We start from the raw sequence: 19,287 nt of genomic DNA on the forward strand, positions 1-19,287 counted from the left end.
CCCTCAATGTTCTTAATCCCTTTAACTCATCAGACCACCTTATAAATGTTGGCTGATTGTTTTGAAGAGTTTTCTATGATAAAAAATTACTATATACACTTATGTCGTATTGCATGGGGAATGCCCACATAATATCCCATCCAAAGGATGCACACTTCCGTTCTTTTAAACAAACACATATTTTCGTTGATAAAAATAGTGTGATGGCAGTTAAACACAAATAATTTTGCAAAACTTGTAAAACATACCGTTTCTGGTATTAATTGTCTCCTTTCATCTTCGGCCGTCAATTACTACGTCTCATACCTATATTTCTGTAGTAGCCTTGAGTCATTTACAGAGGTTAGCATTGCTGAAGGCTTGTTCTTCTCTACCAAAGCTTTCGGTTGAAGATAAATTTAATTTAAAATGACGAATTGAAGTCTCAGATTTCTGAGTTCAAGAAACATTTAACCAAAAGAGTAGCATTTTTCTAGCAAAATGCGTTCATTTAAACTATATGATACACAGTACCTCAAAGCCGATCACCGTTTTAGATCAATGTATTACAAAGGAAAAGCCGAATTATATATGATAACACGTTCTTTGGAAAAATAGTGAATAAGATGGGAATAGGTATTCAGAATATGACTGGTCACCTTGTGTACGACCTAACACCTCGTATTTCGGGTAAAGTTTTATAAAAATGTTTGGATGTGAGCACGCTCCGCTATTTTAAAAGGTTTTCTCTTAGAAAACACTGTAACTGTATTACACATTGTGGGTTATGCAGAGTACTTCAAAGTTAAAGATGTGGATTATCATGTATTATTTTCCACAAAGGAAATATTTCCACATACGTTAAAGATATTAGCTGGAATGATGTGGTAATCAAGAAAGAATAATCTAAGACTTCTTGAGGGCCATTGTTACACTTAGCTGACTTTTCTCAATTTAATGTTTTCGAGTAAGTTGAACACGTGAACGTTTGTTCTAGTATGCGAAACAGCCTGATGATTTTTCAACATTCAAACGGCGAATTTGATGTCCTTAATTTTAACATACTTGAATTTTTATGTACGGGTTACCTAAAACATTTTGCGCAGCTACTTTCTCTATCATGGCACCAATTTCATCCTCAAAAAGAGACCTAAACACTCCAGATACATAAAAGTCATGAAATGTTGACTCATCCGCTTCGCGAATCTGATATTCGTTATGCAACCTGCCAGAATAGTAAGTCTTCCTTACATTTAAAACTCATTCTGACGCGTATTTTTTGGGGTGACACGACTTTGAGCCATTTCCTTTTGGTTTGAGCACTTTCGCCGATCTCTTCCGGGAATTTATTTTTACCGCCCGTACATAATATCTCTCGATAAATATATGCATATATATATATATATATATATATATATATATATATATATATATATATAAAATATTCCGTCGAAGTAACACGGAAATGTTGAATAAAAACTTGGACAGCAACAAACAATATAAGAACACAAAAAAGAACACTCACGCGTTATTTCTTAATAATTTCGACGGAATTTAGCTCCGTCTTCCTCGGAAGAAATAGTAATACTCGGTACTACTGCTTCTTCCGAGGAAGACGAAGTTAAATTCCGTCGAAATTATTAAGAAATAACGTGTGAGTGTTCTTTTTGTGTTCTTACATTGTTTGTTGCCATATATATATAATATATGTATATATATACACATATATATATGTTTATACATATATATGTTTTATATATATTTATACATGTCTATTTATAGTCATATGATATTACGTAGAGATGTATACATGTACATCTCTCTCACGAACGCTCAAGCGTAATTTCATTGTTGTGTGGCCATTCCATCCCACCAAGTTTGGAGTTATTTTGTCATTGTATTTTAATTGTAAAGTATTTCAGCCATTGATTCTCTGAAAATAGGATTTTTTAAACAATAAATTTCAAAATGGCAGTTTAACCCCACAATTATAGGAAAGGGAGTACATTCGTCAAATTCGTCAACAAACCCCTTTGTACTTGAGCATCTACTCATCTTATCACTTAACATAATATCTGGTAATATGTAGGTATGAATCAAAACCATTTGCAAATGCATAACACACTTCGGCATTCTCATTAGCTACACTCTGCTCATTGGATGGGCCTTTCCTCTGCGTAAATTCCTCACGTAAGGGTCTTTGTTTTTTTCTATGTTTCTTTTTGTATGTTAGAATACGCCTTAATCGTAAAACATATTTCTTTCACAAGTAGGAGAATCTATGAAATAGCATTTTTTTGTTCTAAACCGTTAGCCAGACGCTAATTTATGTTACGCGCAGTCGACCATCTCTATAAAGTTGAAAATAACCCCTATAAATCCCGCACAACTTATATCATGTACGTAATAATTTCTACGGGGAATTGAAGGTAAAATTGATTTTTTATGCTATCTATTACAATATTAATAGTTTTCATTTACAAATCAAATTTTCCACATAACTGTTCCTTTTCCGTAGAGATGTATACATTTACGTGGAAACTGCAGCATATTTCCTTGCATTTTCATTGAAACTTTGATGTTTGTGTCCAGATGAGTCGTTACTTCGCAATTTATGGAACGGAGAAAAATTAAAAAGATCTGGATTAGTTGCTATCTTTCGAAATAATAGTTTACAACGTGTAGGGCAAAAAACTCAAGCAGAAATAAATGCTAAGTATCAAAGAAGTAGTGGAAGTTCGACATGGTAATTTGCTAATTGCACCAGCCGTAGATTACTGGTCTCTCTGTTGCATGTGTCACGACATTGCCATGTCACTTGGCCCATTGCACGGCTTCCCTTTCTAGACTAGAATATAAATCATTAAATTTTTGGAATATTCGATAATATTATGGTATAAGGTGCGTCAGTATTTATTGAGATATTTGAGCTAACCGGTATTAAGGAACTAGGAAAGGAGCCTTGTTCTTGTGGGAACTAAGAAATTTTACACTGCAAAGCCCCCGCATCACTTAACATTAAATAAGCATAACCTTTTTTTATTACAATAAACTATCCTTCCGCTCCAAATACTTCCTATATCTCTTCATTCCGTCCATTATGCTTTTACTTTACTTTTTTCTACCTCCCTAATCCAAAATCACCGTCACTTGTTTTACAGTCTACATTGCGTTTCGTTGCCATTCAATTAGCTCTGCATTCATTTGTCCTATATTCTTTGAATTCCTTCTAATCCTTCCTCCTCTTCCCTCCCTACTTGACGGGCCCTAAGATGTTACGCTCCATGTTAAATTCATCAAATAATACCATCTTCAGAAATTATAATTTTCCTTATAGTTTTAATAGCATTTCTGCCACAATGAAATGATATAACAAGTCATTTTTCGCCCTTGATTTACTGACCATAGTTTCAAAACAGTTTGTTACTGGTTGGCCTGAATTATGACAAAGTTTTGAAGCTTCGGTCAGTGGATTCACTTGTTTTTACCATATTATCATCATGCAAATCAAACAATTTCACAACTTGACCTCTGAGACACACTCCTATAGTGTCATCATTTGTTTTTACGTAATATAATATTTTAGGTTTTTACCGCAACTTTCATTCGTGAATTTCTTTCTCTGCGATAATCCGGTAAAATATTTTCGGCATCCCTTACGTCGCTAAGACTCTTTGGAGGGAACAGAACAGCTCGAAATCATTTCACACTTCGCTCTCTCTCTTTGAACTCGAGAATTAGTAATAACGAAGGTAGTCTCCACCCGTAATGTCGCTGCCTATCTTGGTTCATTCATCATTCGAGCGGCACGAGGTTGGTAGTCTTCCATGCCGGAAGCTTGGTTCACTTTGATCATGGAATGGGTGAGAGCGGCGAGCTGTTTATCGGAGAAAATGGAGTGAGTCGGCCCGCAAGCAACGCTGTGTACTGTGCTCCCAGTCGTCAGCAGCGCCAGTGAAAGTGAATTGCGACCGCGGGGAGAAGATGAGAAAGAGATGAAAGGGTGGATAGTGAAAGTCAGTGCGCGCACATCCGAGGTCGGGAGCACCAATGGGAAAGACATCCGTCGGGAGTTGAGCGGGAATCTGAAGGGTATACACATATTCATATATCACAACTTCGCGCGGGTAAACACGATTGCTCAGACATTCCCTCCACAAAAAAAAGGATGAATTAATATTTATCACCTTTTTAGGTCTGCATTTGGCCTCTTGGTTTCAGAAGCTTTCCCTTTTTTGGATTTTCTAAGCTTTCACAGTTCGTTAAGTAGTCATCTTGGGTGTTTAGATGCGCGTGAGGTTGATCGCAACTCACCACGAGTTCAATCAACTTAAATATCAGGAGGGCAAGGCAGAATTAACTCGATCAGCGAAATCTGAATTCACAGCCTTGGGATAAGTTTATTGCTGTGTAACCACCGAGATAACCACAAGAGACAGCATAGAATTAGATACAGATAGTGAAGCGGCCAAACAGTCACCGTTCACTGGGCCTCATGGTTACTCGTAGATTAACAGGATGTTTATGAGTAATCCCAGAATTACCCGACCCAATAAAGAAAAAAAAATTTGGAAAAAATTTATTTATTTTTCAACGTAATCTCCTTTCAGCTCAATAAACTTTACCCAGCCATATTCAATAAGCTCGATACCCTTTTTACAATAAAAACTGTCTTGCTCCTCAAAATAGCTACTAACTGCCGACATCACTTCTTCACGGTTGGAAACTCTTTGAACACCGAGCCATTTTTTCAAGTTTGCGAACAGAAAATAATCCGATGGGGCCCAATCTGGCGAATAGGCTGCACAAGGTAGCATTTCAAACTTTAATTCATGAATTTTGGCCATTGCAATAACGGATTTGTGAGCTGGTGCATTGTATTGATGAAATAATACTTTCTTCTCAGCCAAATGCGGCCGCTTTTGCTTGATTTCTTCGCTCAAACGTTGCAATAAGTTCGCATAATACTCGCCGTTGATAGTTTTTCCTTTTTCAAGATAGTCATGAAAATTATCCCACGCGCATCCCAAAAAACCGACGCCATCACCTTGGTTGCAGATGAAACGGTGTTCGCCTTCTATGGAGCCGGTTCTCCCTTTTGAATCCACTGTTTTGATTGTTATTTTGTCTCGAGTGTGAAGTAATAGACCCATGTTTCACCCATGGCTATGAAACGGCGCAAAAATTCTTCTTTTTTGCTGTGAAACTTAACTAAACACTCAATTGAAGTATCTTCACGACACTGGTTTTGCTCGAGTTTGAGCAAACGTTGCACCCATCTTGCACCCAGCTTTCCCTTGCCATAATTTTCATTTAATATGCGATGTACCGCACTTATTGAAATGCTTATTATATCTGCTATCTCGCGCATTTTCAGTCGAGGATCATCCAGTATCACTTTGTGGATTTTCTTCACCGTTTCTGGAGTCGTCACCTTATTTGGTCGGCCAATGCGATGCTCGTGTTGACAGCTCGTACGGCCTCGTTTAAACTCTGCTGCCCAATATTTTACTGTTGTGAACGAAGGAGCAGACTCACCCAAAGTAGAATACAGTTCAACTTTAATATTGGTTGGGCTAAGGCCTGTCAAATAAAAGTATTGTATCATATAGTGATGACCAATCGTCTCCATTTTGACAAATTTACTGAAAACGTTCACTATTGATGGCTGCCAAACAAATGCTGAACAACGTAGCGTCTTCAACCTTGAAACATATGCTTTATAGATTGCATACTTTCTAATACAGTGATAATTTTTAAAGAACTACCGCCATCTCTAGGTCAGCGCGGGTACTTCTGGGCCTTACCATGTACGTTTCATCCGGTTCAATTATTTTATCCGAAATCTCTTCTGAATAGTGCACCCAAATACGCACACGCATCCACGGACTAGCAGCACCTGGAAAATTGAAAAATGTATTCACGAACTCCCTTCATTACAACTTCATTGAAAGCCTGAGATCCACAATTTTCATGAACATAATTTACTCCCATAAACTACCGTTTCCTTTAGGATCGGCAATTAGGACTTCCACAACTTCCCCAAAATTAAATCACTGAATGATTTCTCTGGGATTCAACAGGCCTTGCAAGGCCATTAAATGGCCTTGCAGCTCCACGGGGAGTAGAAATGGCAGAACCAGACGGGGAGAAATAACTTGGGCCTCAAGTCCCCACCGTAATTCGCAGTTGGTAGTCCAATTCAATTGCCACGAGAAACACTATACAAATGGCACTATGTGTACAGTCATGTTTTTTTTCCATCCTTGACGATATTTTATCATTTTAAAACTGTAATACAGTTTCAGGCGTAACGAGGTGGAAATCCTTCATGATGTAAGAAGACACTTTGCTTTTCCACATAGAGTATTTTTATTACGACTTAGATTTAGTTACGGCGTAACATCTTCAGGTAAATTGGAAATTTTGGAACACATGTATGTACAGATGCTGGGAAAGTAGTCCTCTCCCCTCTTTCTCAGCATTTATATATATATATTCTAAAAATCTACATGTGTTTTTATATATTTGTGCGTCGCCGAAGAGCGTTCCATTTCGAAGAATTATATATATATATATATATATATATATATATATATATATATATATATATATATATATATATATATATATATATGTATATATCACTTTTTGAAAGTCTCACGGACGTGAATAATAATGTATAACACTTAGCACTAGTGGACTTAGACAAAAACACACAGAAACACACAAAAAAGAGACTCTTTTTTGTGTGTTTCTGTGTGTTTTTGTCTGTGTCCACTACTGCTAAGTGTTATACATAATATATATTCATTAAAAAAAAATATATATATATATGTATGTATGTGTGTGTGTGTGTATGTTATTAATATATTTATGATTTTTCGGGTACCAGGTCTTCCTGGGAAACCATAACCGACACAGGGAAAGGCCCCCCTACCCTGATGTGTGGATTTCCACGCCGACAGGCTTAGTACTGGGTGAACTCTACCATCACCTACCAAACCGACCTTCGGGTTGATTAGTGTGTTTATATATATATATATATATATATATATATATATATATATATATTATTAGGTAATCTACCGGTTAAGGTAGGTTTTTGGATGGACATAAATACTAATTAAATAATTTGTGACCCCTAGCAAAACACAACATCCTACTCTACATTGAAGCTGGTTTTCCCTTGCAAGGGTTTCGTGGGATGACGACCGCGGAAGCCTTGCCTCCCCCGCTGCCGGGCACGACACACGGCCGATTAGGCCGAGCCCCGTAGTTGCCAGGACTCAAAATCTCTATATTGTCCATCATTTTTTTTTTTAATCTTGGGAATGGTAATTGATGTAGTTTCCCGTTGCCTTCCTCAATAGTGTTTTTAACGTGACACCATCACTTACTGGCCGCCCCACTGGGGTCAGACGCCATTGCAGCCGCCTCACTGAGGAACAGACGCTGCGTGGACTACCTTTCGTCTGGCTCCTAACCTTCGACCTATCTGGCATGGGTGACCCTACCAGGAGCAATAATTATTACTCCCGCCAGCACAGCTCTAGGGGTCATCGGAACGCACAAGCCCTTCCACCATGTCAAGGTTGTAGTCCGGGGAGGGGAGATATATATATATATATATATATATATATATATATATATATATATATATATATATATATATATGTGTGTGTGTGTGTGTGTGTGTGTGTGTGTGTGTGAGGACTATAGGACAATTAGTTTGATATCCCACGCAGCTAAAGTTGTTCTCAGGATCATAAACAAAAGGATAGAGAGTAGGGCAAATGATTACTTAGGGGATGATCAGTTTGGGTTTAGGAAGGGGAGAGGTACGCGTGATGCCATTGCAGTAATGAGATTATTAATCGAGAGGAATATAGAACACAACCAGGAGGTATTTGCCTGTTTCGTAGATTTCGAAAAAGCATTTGATAGAGTGAATTGGGAAAAACTAAAGAGTATATTGCAGAAAATAGGAATAGATTGAAGGGAAAGGAGGCTAATCCGCAACCTGTACTTGTCTCAGACTGCTCAGGTGCGGGTGGGAAACGGGGAGTCAGGATGGGCAGTGTTAGGAAGGGGTGTAAGGCAGGGTTGCCCATTATCACCGTTGCTGTTCAACCTGTATGCAGAGGAAATGATTAAAGAGGCATGGGAATAACTCGAGGTAGGAATGAAAGTGGGCGGGGAATCCGTGAAATCAGTTAGGTTTGCTGATGACCAAGCTTTAGTTTGTCAGTCAGCCAAGGGGCTGCAAGCATTGCTGAGTGAATTGGAAATTCAGTGCGACAGGTATGGGATGAGAATCAATATTAAGAAAACAAAGGTTATGCGATTTTCTAGAAAGAAAAAGACCAAGCTTAACATTAAAATAGGAGGGCAAAAACTAGAGCAGGTAGAACAGTTTACGTATCTCAGTAGTGTTTTGGACCAAAACTGTCAAAGTAGTAGGGACGTAAGGAGAAGAATTGCGCTAGGCAAAGAGGCTTTCACAAGGATGAGAGAGTTGATGACAGGGACGTTGAGTAAGGATGTTAAGAAAATATTCGTAAAAACTTTGATATCGAGCGTAGCTATGTACGGTGCGGAAACGTGGTCATTGAGGCAGGAGGATAGACGTAGATTGGAGGCTTTTGAAATGTGGGTGTGGAGAAGAATGGAGAAGGTGAAATGGACAGAGAAGAAAACAAATGAGGAAGTACTTGGTATGGTGGGCGAAGAGAGGGGTTTGTTGGGAGCAATCCTATGGAGGCAGGAAAAGTGGATGAAGGGGGTGTTGACCGGCAGTAGGATGTTGAAGACTGTGATAGAGGGTAGAATGTTGGGCAAAAGAGGAAAGGGAAGGAACAGGATAGGGATGTTGGATGGGATGAAGGGAGGAAGAAAGTACTCAGAGATGAAGAGGGACCTGATATAGAGTAGGATGATGGATTTTGTGTTTTGTTAGGAGTAATAAAATATCTGTTTGGTAGTTAATTGTGTCCATCCAAAAACCTACCTTAACCGGTAGATTACCTTAAAAAAAATATATATATATATATATATATATATATATATATATATATATGTATATATAAATGTATATATATATGTATATATAAATATATATATATATATATATATATATATATATATATATTTGTATATGTATCTATTTCAAAATTTCCAATTTACCTGAAGATATTACACTATAACAAAATCTAGGTCGTAATAAAAATACTATGTATGGAAAAACAAAGTGCCTTCTTTCGTCATTTTAAAATTGTATTGAATAAAGGAGGAATAAGAGATAATATACGAGTATATGATAAAAAAAACTTTCCGGGAATCGACATTCTTCTCATTCCTTCGCCAAATAGGTTTATTAGACCAATTAGTGAATTTGCGGATAGTCAATTAAAATAAAAGATGGCCTGCTCGGCAGAAGTAACTATGTGGAGATTTTATTGTGTCTAGCATTTTTTACAGCTTTCTGGGTCCAATTTATGAAATTCTTGAATAATTTTTTTATCGGAGGCGCTAAAATATTTATTAATAGCTGTTGCTTCATAATCTTGTTTCACTGGGCTATGACTCCTGCTTTTTGATTACTGAGGTGAGCTGAATATGGGAAGGGCCTTGTATTTTTAATTTCGTCTTTCGAGAAACAGGCCGTGTACCTTTTGGACCGTCCGCCCATCGCACTCGTAACGGCATGAAAAATTTCGCTTTTCCTTCTTCAAACCTCAGGAATTTTCATCGCTCCTACCGCTTTCCTTAGCCTTAATGTATATCTATTTCATGCTACGAGGGCTGCCGTGTGAAGTTTTGGCAGGGAGTGTTTAGAGCATCAGCCGTCAATTTTATGATTTCAAGGTATTATGGTTATTTTATGTACTCAAAGGGAATGATAGTTGACAGCGAGGTCCATGAGGCTAAAATAAAATTTAAATTACTTAATTTCGAAAAATTAAAGCCTTGCGCTGCCTGTTAAGTGGATTCATACAGGCTTGTCAACCTTATCGTACTGTCCAATTTTTTCGTCATTTTGACTGATTCTCATTTAATCAAGCGGTATGTTGTTTAAGTTGTCTTCATGAATGGTCCCTCGAGCTTGAAAATCACTTTCGCACATAGACTCTGTCAGTTGGTAAAAAATAAAACCTACAATAATTCCATTTTCCGGATAAAATAGTTACAATATACTACGATAAGTACGATATTCCTGCCGGATGCTTCCGACGGGTCAGCAAATGCGCTGGGTTTCAGTACAGAAATGAACTCGCTGTGACTAATTGTGGGTTACGACTCCTTGGAGAGGTACACAATTTAATCGCGCGTAGAAACATTATCTTAGTATATTCCTTAAGGAGAGACCGTGGAACGTGTTTTCTTATTTGCCTGTTCTCACTTTCCAGGACTTGTTGTCGGTGGCCTTGTGCGCCCCTAACGTGTGCCCCGAGGAGACGCTGGGGTCCTTATTGGAGGAGTCGCTCACCAGCAGGGCCCTCCCGCTGCAGAGGCTCCTCGGTCTGAGACTTCAGATGGAAGCCGTGCGCAACTTGAGATGGCATCCCGAGTCGCTCATCTCAAAGCCCAAGTTCGGCATCATGGCGTGAGTTGTTTACGACCCCGTTGCTACTGCAATTTGAACAATTCAAGGCGCATGTGTTTTAATAATTAAGTCTCTGATTAACCATGTTAGAGTGGGACTTTGTTGGAATACGACAATCCAATTACAATCTAAGGGCCTTGTCCAGAAAGAAACTTCTGTTTGGGTGTAGCGAACGAAGTAGTGGGGGAGGCAAATGTTCGCTTTATTGGCATACATTAAGGCAGTACACCTCGAGCTGCATTGTTTGGAAGGTCGCGCCACTCGTCGTTTGTTTACAGTAGTGAGTCAAAATGAACAATACGATTGGAAATCTCGCAAAATATAAAATTCGTTTAGTGATAAGGTTTTTGCTGGCAATAAAATTCAAAGCTTCTGACACCCATCGGGAAATTTGTCCCGTACACCGAGTAAGTGACGAGTGACAGTGCTGTGCGTCAGAGGTGTTGTTAATTTAAGAGTGAACAGATATATGTCCATGATGTCCAAGAACCGGTCATCTGTCAGTTCATCCGCCGCAAGGCTAGGGCGACCACTGCGGTCCTCGTCCTGGTGTGGCCATTTTTAAACTAAACGCACCACTCACTCACTCCGCCTTCACTCATTATTCCGTCTCCGTACACTTCAAAAAGTTGCCTACGGATTTCAATTGGCTTGCGGTTTTTTCCAGTAAAAATCTTATCACAGATCGCACTCGACAACTTTATTTCAGTGCACATTTTAACAGTTTGCCGTGAGCAAAGTAGACGAACCACGGTCTGCACAATACCACTGCAGGATACCACTGAGTGAAGGGACGTTTAGACACCAAGATGGTGGCCTAGCTCTAGCCCTAAGCACCGCCACGTTAGGCTTAAATGTATGTTACTCTCTTGACAGCCCTCGTATTTACATTTACAGGTTTTTTTAGAGGAGAAAATTGAATTGACTAAACAATAATGGGTTGTAACAGTGTCCGCTAACGTGGGAAGCCTGGTAAAAGCAGGGAATTTCGCCCTTCTGGAAAACTAGTGGAATTTTGCGGATGTTGTCGAAAAAATATTGCACCGAGATGAATGCAAATACATATGCTTACGCGCAGCCCGCTCTTCGCAGCTCTTCGCCCCATTTGACCCGCCCCGTTTGACACCCCCTCCCTCACTTTGAGAGAAAATAGATTGAGATTGCACACATTGATGTCGTTGTTCACGCTCTACGTAAGAGTACGTACGTGCGTACAAGGGCCTAAACATAACGTTCTGTAACTTTTCTTATCTTTGTTGGTTATATTTTAGGAAAATTTTATTTTGGCACCTTAATATATGTGCTTTTTGTAATTGTTCCATTTTGCTCCACCTCCGTGTAGTTGTCACGCAGTGATTTTCTTATGTGGCAAGTGAGTGATTTTCATGCTTACTGTTGATAAATAATTATGGCAAATTTTTAGTGCTAATTAAATTTTAATTACCAAAGTGCTGACTTTAAAAATATCAAATAGATAGCACTACTTACCTAATGTGTGATTCGCACACTTCATTATAGTCAAGTTGGCACTTCAGAAGGTACAATGCATTGCTGGAAGTACATGGGGAGTAGGGAATTGATGGAAGGGAGTTAAAAAGCGGGTGGGAGAGGGATGGGATTCGCGTTTTGAAAATAGGACATATTTTACATCTAGGTTTATTGCAAGGCACTAGTCAGATATTCTCAAATCAACCAATCCACTCCTTAAGTCCCCGTCCCAAAACCACTCCCATACCTTTTTTGGGGTGTTTGGGTCGATGCTTGATTGAATTTTGAATGCTTGGATGAACGGGTAGTACGATTTTATATAATTTAGAATGATTTGTGTAAAGGTAATAACTGTGTGTATCTAGGTAACGTAGCATATGAAGAGTTTCAGCGGAAAGAGAGTCACGGATATACGGCCGGATGATGCCTCTGCCCTTCGATGAACCCAAGCAATGTGATTTAATGGGAACCAAGACTAAACCAACCTTTAGATTGATTGATTACAATTTAAAAAATATATGCTCAGGAATTTTATTAATATAATTAAGCAAACCAATAACATTCAATGAAATGCCTATTTTCGAATAAAATTTCAAACTTCGCAGTTTTAAAAATTCGAATCTCGCGAACTAGAAAATATAATTCCATCATTATGATCATAAAAAATACAATTTTTCATTGATTTCCTCCTCACTACCGGGCTTTCTTGTTTCTCTCTCTTCTCTCAGTTCTCACATTAATTCAAAAAAATAAATATGACGACTCCATCGTGAGAAACTTTATATCTATCTGGTTTATGCAATTCAGATTCTCCTGAGAATAGTTTCAGCATTGACATTAATTCATTTAGTTTTGTAGCTTTGACAGTCCTCTAAAAATAATGTTTACATGGATACATATTACTTCAGTATTTTCTAATTGGACACATGGTGTTGCTGCAAACTTTCGTAGTAATATATAGAAATCATACATCACTTTAATTTGAGATTTATTGTTTGAACTTGCTTTAAGTTTTGGACATTCGAATTGACACCAAATGTGTAGCTTAAACAGATACTTGGTCCAAGACTAACACACCAAATGTGTAGCTTAAACGATGAAACTATGTCAGATACTTGGTCCATGACCAATAAATCGTGATGATAGAAAAATGAATACCGTGTATTAGTGTGAGATGTTTAACTTGTTAATTCCTGCGATCGAGAAAATAAGCTAATACTTTCAAGTCCATAGCATTACATATTGTGATTGAATTTCATTTGAGACAGAGATACTGAACGACATAAAATTAGTTAAAGCTGGAAGCTGAAATGCATGAGCAAGGTGACTGCTCGACGTTTGGAAATCGTGTAGTCATCAAAAACTTTCCTTTGTGAGATAGGAAAACTTCTTTTACCCGTTAGTGATGCTAAAAGATTATTATTTTGTTATTATTTGTGTTCAACCGGTTATGGCAGATTTGGGGATGGACAGAGCCTATACAGCGATGCAATTTGCAAGGATTTCGTGGTATTACAATCGCCTTACCTCTCCCGCAAACAGGTATGGCGCACGGCCCGAGTCCCGTAGTTGCCAGGATTAATTTTCATTATGGTGTCCATCTTAAAACCCTTTGGATATATAATTGAGGTGGTTTCCGGTTGCCTTCCTCAATATTATTTTTAATGTGACACAATTACTCAAATGGCCATCCCACTGGAATCTTGCAGCCGCCTCACTGAGGAACAGACCCTACTCGGACTATATGTCGTCTGGTCCCTACCCTTCGACCTATGGGTCGCTCTACCAGGTACAAATATCATTGCTCCTGCCAGCACAGATCTAGGGGTTATCAGAACGTGCAAGACTTTCCACCCAATCAATGTTGTCAATGTCCCAGGGAAGGATCCTAAAGGAAATCGTTTTATTTTTTCTACGCTGATATTTAAAATGTTTATGAGCATTACTGTTGAGTTGACGCACTTGAATTCAGTACTTTCCGCAGTAATAGTAGGTAATATATATACTTACGGAAAATAAACATTTTCAAATTTTGTAAGCATATTTCCTTCTTGTCCCATTCCGTTTCTTCTTTTTCAGATCTTAAAAAAAGTCTCACGAATACTCGTAGTGATGGTTGAATTCTGAATTACTTTGTTAACAACTTCTATGAAAGTGAACCAGTTCCTACGTCTACCTTTGAAGTAAAATAAATTTAGAGCAGTTATATTTGTTATCGGGTTCAGTAGGTCACAAAATAGTATTTCTCATCCGTACTTTCTTAATTTAAAATTTCATACCCCGAATTCCCGGATTGCATAAGAAATTTCTTCATCGTTTTGCAAGTTAATGCGTCTACGAATTCCCCGCGAAGTGCTAATTGAGGAGCTATACTTCCCCGATTCTTCATGTCGCCATAGCCACCACGGGAGAGCCACGGGAAAGGGAGACTTTCTTTCCCCCTTTTTATCTTTCCACCCGCAAACATTCTCCCGTCCAGGATGTATGCAACCCCCCTCCTCCCGCGACCACCGTAGACGAAAGGAAAAGTACCTGGGCGTACTCCGGGCAAGCATAAGCGTAAGGATACATGCATCTCGAGTGGAATTTTTACGTCTATCGATGACGGCCGGGTTACAGGGAGCTTTGACATCGGTTTGGTTGCAAAATTACGTTTTTTTTAGAATGGGTTTTGCATTATAGGTCCCGGTAGACGCGGCGAATGTGGGTCCATTAAGCAGTCGTAATAATAATGCTAACAAATTGGTCGGAGGAAATAGATTCAATTATTTGAAAAATAGAAATCTACCAGTATGCCACACGGCAAATTAATTTTCTTGAGATGATGTATCTTAGAGACTGTATGCTATGTCAGATTTTTGTAGCTCTTCATCTCCAAACTGAAAGAGAACTGTCTAGACTCTAATCCAACCTTACTTTTATGCTTATCAAAATTAGATAGCTATAGAAGTGGTAATATTTTCCATTTGGGAAGCGGTGTACAATGTATTGAAAAGATGTATTTGATGCCATAAGTTTATAATATTTGGAATAACATATTAATTAAGTTTTTGATCAATTTGGTGAAAGAATTCCAAATGCAATATCCATAAGACACAAAATTGAAGAAAGCATACTTTTTGAAGTAATCAATAATGTATCTATTTTCAAATGTAATTATATCTGATTAATTTCACAAGCGTTCATTATTACTGTAGAAATCATTATTACTGTATAAATGTCTCAATTAGAAATGTCTCAATTAGAGACATTTCTACAAATCATTATTACTGTAGAAATGTCTCAATTAGATGGCACGTATTAGAGTAAAAGTTGTCATATTTAGTTGTAATTATTGAAAAGTAATCAGAGCATCTTCTTATTTTTAATCTGACAACTATATATACCTAAAGGTTGCATAGTTATTTCAGTAGCACGTACTATATTAACTATTTGGGTATCTTTTCAAGAACATGTGAGTAGGTATTAATGACAGCATTCTTAAATGGGAAGTCGTTTTTGCTTGTGATTGATTTTTTTAGTGCAAATCGTCATACTCTATGAAGGATGGTTAATTTTGGGACTGATTTTAATATCGTATGATTATTTCAGAGCTCAATCTAATGCCATATTTAATTCCACAGATTTGTCATATTCCTTATGTTGAGCCTAGTGGCTGTGGGGACATACTATGATGTAGTAATATGGCGTCCTGCTCTCAAGAAAGCTTTGTCCTCTAAGGTGGTGCCTGTAGAAAACAAGGACTTAAGAAGAAAGCCAGGAAATGACTGCTCAAGACCTGTTGATGTTGAATTGCTTGTTGTTGATTCAAACCAAAATGGTGAGATCTTGTAATAAATCATGTTTTCTCTAGTTATCATGTTTATGTGTGAAGAAAGGTGTATTCAGCAGTTTATCTCTGACTCTTGAAAAATCTGAACTAATTAAAGCTTTATCGCTAAGTACCATTTAATTGCTGAAGTTTTTGTTTAGTTTATATTTTTAGGTATAAATATTTTTGAGGCAGAAAATAAGATGATGATGGTGAAATATTTTCGTGCCATTTTAATGTTTGAAGAAAATGTTTGTGGCACTGTCGCATTTTACTCATAATATTTTCCATATAATTCGTTGTCTCGGGCGTGACTTCATGGAATCGACTTAACATAATGAAAAGAGAAACTTTGTAATTCCACATAGATTTATTAGACAGACGACCTAGGTCAGGATGACGTGCCACGTCGAAACCTAGGTCGTCTGTCTAATAAATCTATGTGGAATTACAAAGTTTCACTTTTCATTATATCATAATATTTTAAGAATAAAAGATTTTCAATGTGAATTTACTAAATACAACATTGTGATTTTTATAAATAAGTATATAATCTACTCTACTTTGAATCAAATATTCATTTTTCATTTTAGGATGCCCATCTAATAATACCGGAGCAATGATTCCTAGCAAAGGAATGATGGTTGTAGATATGAAAAAGTCTCTTAAACAAGAGGTCAAAGAGCCAAAACAAGGTCAGTGAAATGCTCAGATCTAATCACGTAGGATTAAAGTGAGCTACTTTGAGAGTCCAGACGAAATTGCCGTAACGATGGCTTATGAAAAGAATGTTTCTAGTTAACATGCATTGCTTTATATGAATAGCATTTCTAGGGTTTTGTAATTGCCATTTCATTAATAGTAATAAACATTCCTTAAAATATGATTCAGAAGAGTAAGACCCAGAGTCATGCATCTAAGGTCGTTTTTTCCTCTGTTAATCATGATTCATGGCAAATAAAGGCAAAGGGGACCTTTAATATGTGATTCCCAGCAAATGCCTAAGAATTACTTCCAACATGCAAAATCTATACGTTTGGACAACGAGGGGTGCTTTTTTTGAAATTGTTATTTCTAAAATATAAAACTGGTTTTTTTCTGCATCACAATTAGTAGAACAAAATTGGGCAGGAACTGGTTTGTCTAGACTAGTACAGAATTCAGATGGAAGCCATATTCCTATGTATGCATTCACAAAGCCAATATTTTCTAAATTTCTTTATCTAATCACATCTCTATGTTGTCCTTACAGGTGCATTGGGTCGCTTCTTGGTATGTTTCTCTGTGCCCAGAAATACAAATATTATATTTGATGCCATTTTGGGTGATGATTCTGTCCATGCCATTCACGGCCTGCGCTTCATGGGCATGGGCTGGATCATAATGGTTCACACAGTGTATTATCTCTCCGACTATTGTGGTAAGAGAAATTTATTTCTTATAACTTTAGGCTTTAGTTGCTCTATTTTTAACAACAATTTGCAATTTTACTGCAATATTTTCAAGAAGTTTTAGAAATTGAATGCTAAACTGTTGGTTTCTCAAATGTCTTCAGCATTTTCTAAATTTTATTGAAATGTAAACTGAAACTGTTTCAAGAGTACCAAATAAATATGTACCAGAATATTTTTCGCAAGCTGGTATCTTAGGAACACTCTTAGGAACTGAAGTCTTAGGAACACATTTTGGAAACATCTGATAAAGGATGAAACATTTTTCAAATTACTCTTTATGTTTTACTGAGCAGATTAGTTCACTTCATTGCCCGAACGATTATTGATGAATATCCCTCAGAAAATTAGGCATATATTTATGAAACCCACTGTAAATTTTTGAAGGTATTCAAAATAGCCTTAAAGATACAATAATTTTCCAGGGGTTTCATTTTCAAGGTCTCTTGAACATATTTGAAGATGCATTCAGCTAACTTGATTTTGGAAATATGGTGTATTATATATGTTCATGGTTTCCTATTTCAGTGAGGAGTAAATTATCATCCTAAGCTTGATAATTTAGTTGGAATGGTATTTTTAAGGTTGAAAAATTTGTTTTTGATTGAAATATTTTTTACCAACTTTATGTAAAACAGTAGAATTAAAATTTTTATCTGAATGAAATTTTGATATATGTGCCCATACTCAAAACTAAACATTCCAGGGACTAAAGATTTGAAAAAAATGCAGAATTCAAATGTGTGTCTGCATGAAATGTTAATAGGTACATATACTCAAGACTAAACATCCCACCCACTGAATATTTGTAAAGGCATAAATGTCTAAGATGATGTATGACTGTTACAGATAACAAAGCACTTGCAGTTCGCAAAGCTGAAGGATTTATGGTTCAAGTGGTCAGCAATGCCACTCTCTCAGTGGATACATTTTTCTTTATCAGGTAATAGATACATTTTTCTCACTAGATAGATAAATTATTCAAACTATCACAAGAATTGATTTGTTAACTCCAATTAAACATTGTCCCTCCTACTCATCATCCATGTTTGACTCATGAGAGCCCCTTTATAATAAATTTGTCTTTTTTGTATGCATATAGAAAGTTTTGAAACAGTTAACCTCAATAAATAATGCATATTTATTTTCTTTCTGGTATCTTATAGTGGTTTTCTCTTGGCCTACCTGTATTACAAAGAGGAGTTAAGCAAAAAACCTGCCAAAGAGCAAAAGAAGACAACGCTAAAAGCTGATGTCACAAAATTTCTTTTAATGGTTTTGAAAAGATTTATGAGGTATGTCAATTAAATTACTGAAAAATGCTTTTGCTTGAGAATATGTTTATTACTCCTCAAAGTATCATTTCCTCATATCAACCTATTTTCTGGCCAGTTTTCTTTCTGATACAAAATTAGCAATATCAATATTATTGGACAGGTGAGTGTGAAAAATGCATTGCCATTGTTACGATTATTGTTATTTTTTTGCCTGATTTTTACATCAGTTTTTGAGTGGTTTAAAGTTGCATAGTCCGTTAATATTCCTATTATTTGAGTTTTTATTTAAAAAAAGGCCATGAAAATAGCTTTCAAATTAGGAGTTACGGATTTTATTTTAAGCAGTGGCTTCACATATTATGAATAAAGAATACTGTGTCAACCTTCCAATACATTTGTGGTACCTGTGGTTATGTAAGTGATAGAGCCAGCTTAAGTAGAATGTTTGATGCCATCATTAGTATTAATTATCAAACATCATGACCATATTCATTATGGATGAAAGCGAATCATTTTTCTAAACTTTGCTGCCTAAATCCCTCACACAATAGAAAGCAGTTTGAAAGCCAAAAGCTGGCAGAGGAATGTTCCACTGTAAGTTTTGTGTCAGCAAGAATGGAGAAAAAGAGGTAGATATCTCTGAAAATGTAAATATGACAACTTTTGGCAGTCTCT

At 37.0% G+C, this 19,287-nt stretch overlaps 1 protein-coding gene across 1 annotated transcript in view; it reads left to right on the forward strand.

Annotated features, from left to right (window-relative positions):
• The window catches only part of LOC139688827 (nose resistant to fluoxetine protein 6-like), an 84,035-nt gene that overhangs the window by 59,395 nt on the left and 5,353 nt on the right, over positions 1 to 19,287 (forward strand). Inside the window, exons 4-9 of the mRNA XM_071586263.1 lie at positions 10,389 to 10,585; positions 15,697 to 15,893; positions 16,478 to 16,579; positions 17,137 to 17,304; positions 18,185 to 18,278; positions 18,502 to 18,630. Coding sequence (XP_071442364.1) covers positions 10,389 to 10,585; positions 15,697 to 15,893; positions 16,478 to 16,579; positions 17,137 to 17,304; positions 18,185 to 18,278; positions 18,502 to 18,630 — 887 coding nt within the window. The remainder of the gene's footprint in view (positions 1 to 10,388; positions 10,586 to 15,696; positions 15,894 to 16,477; positions 16,580 to 17,136; positions 17,305 to 18,184; positions 18,279 to 18,501; positions 18,631 to 19,287) is intronic.

Source organism: Hetaerina americana, unplaced genomic scaffold (genome assembly GCF_022747635.1).
Source record: "Hetaerina americana unplaced genomic scaffold, ioHetAmer1.1.p SCAF_1, whole genome shotgun sequence".
NCBI lineage: Eukaryota > Metazoa > Arthropoda > Insecta > Odonata > Calopterygidae > Hetaerina > Hetaerina americana.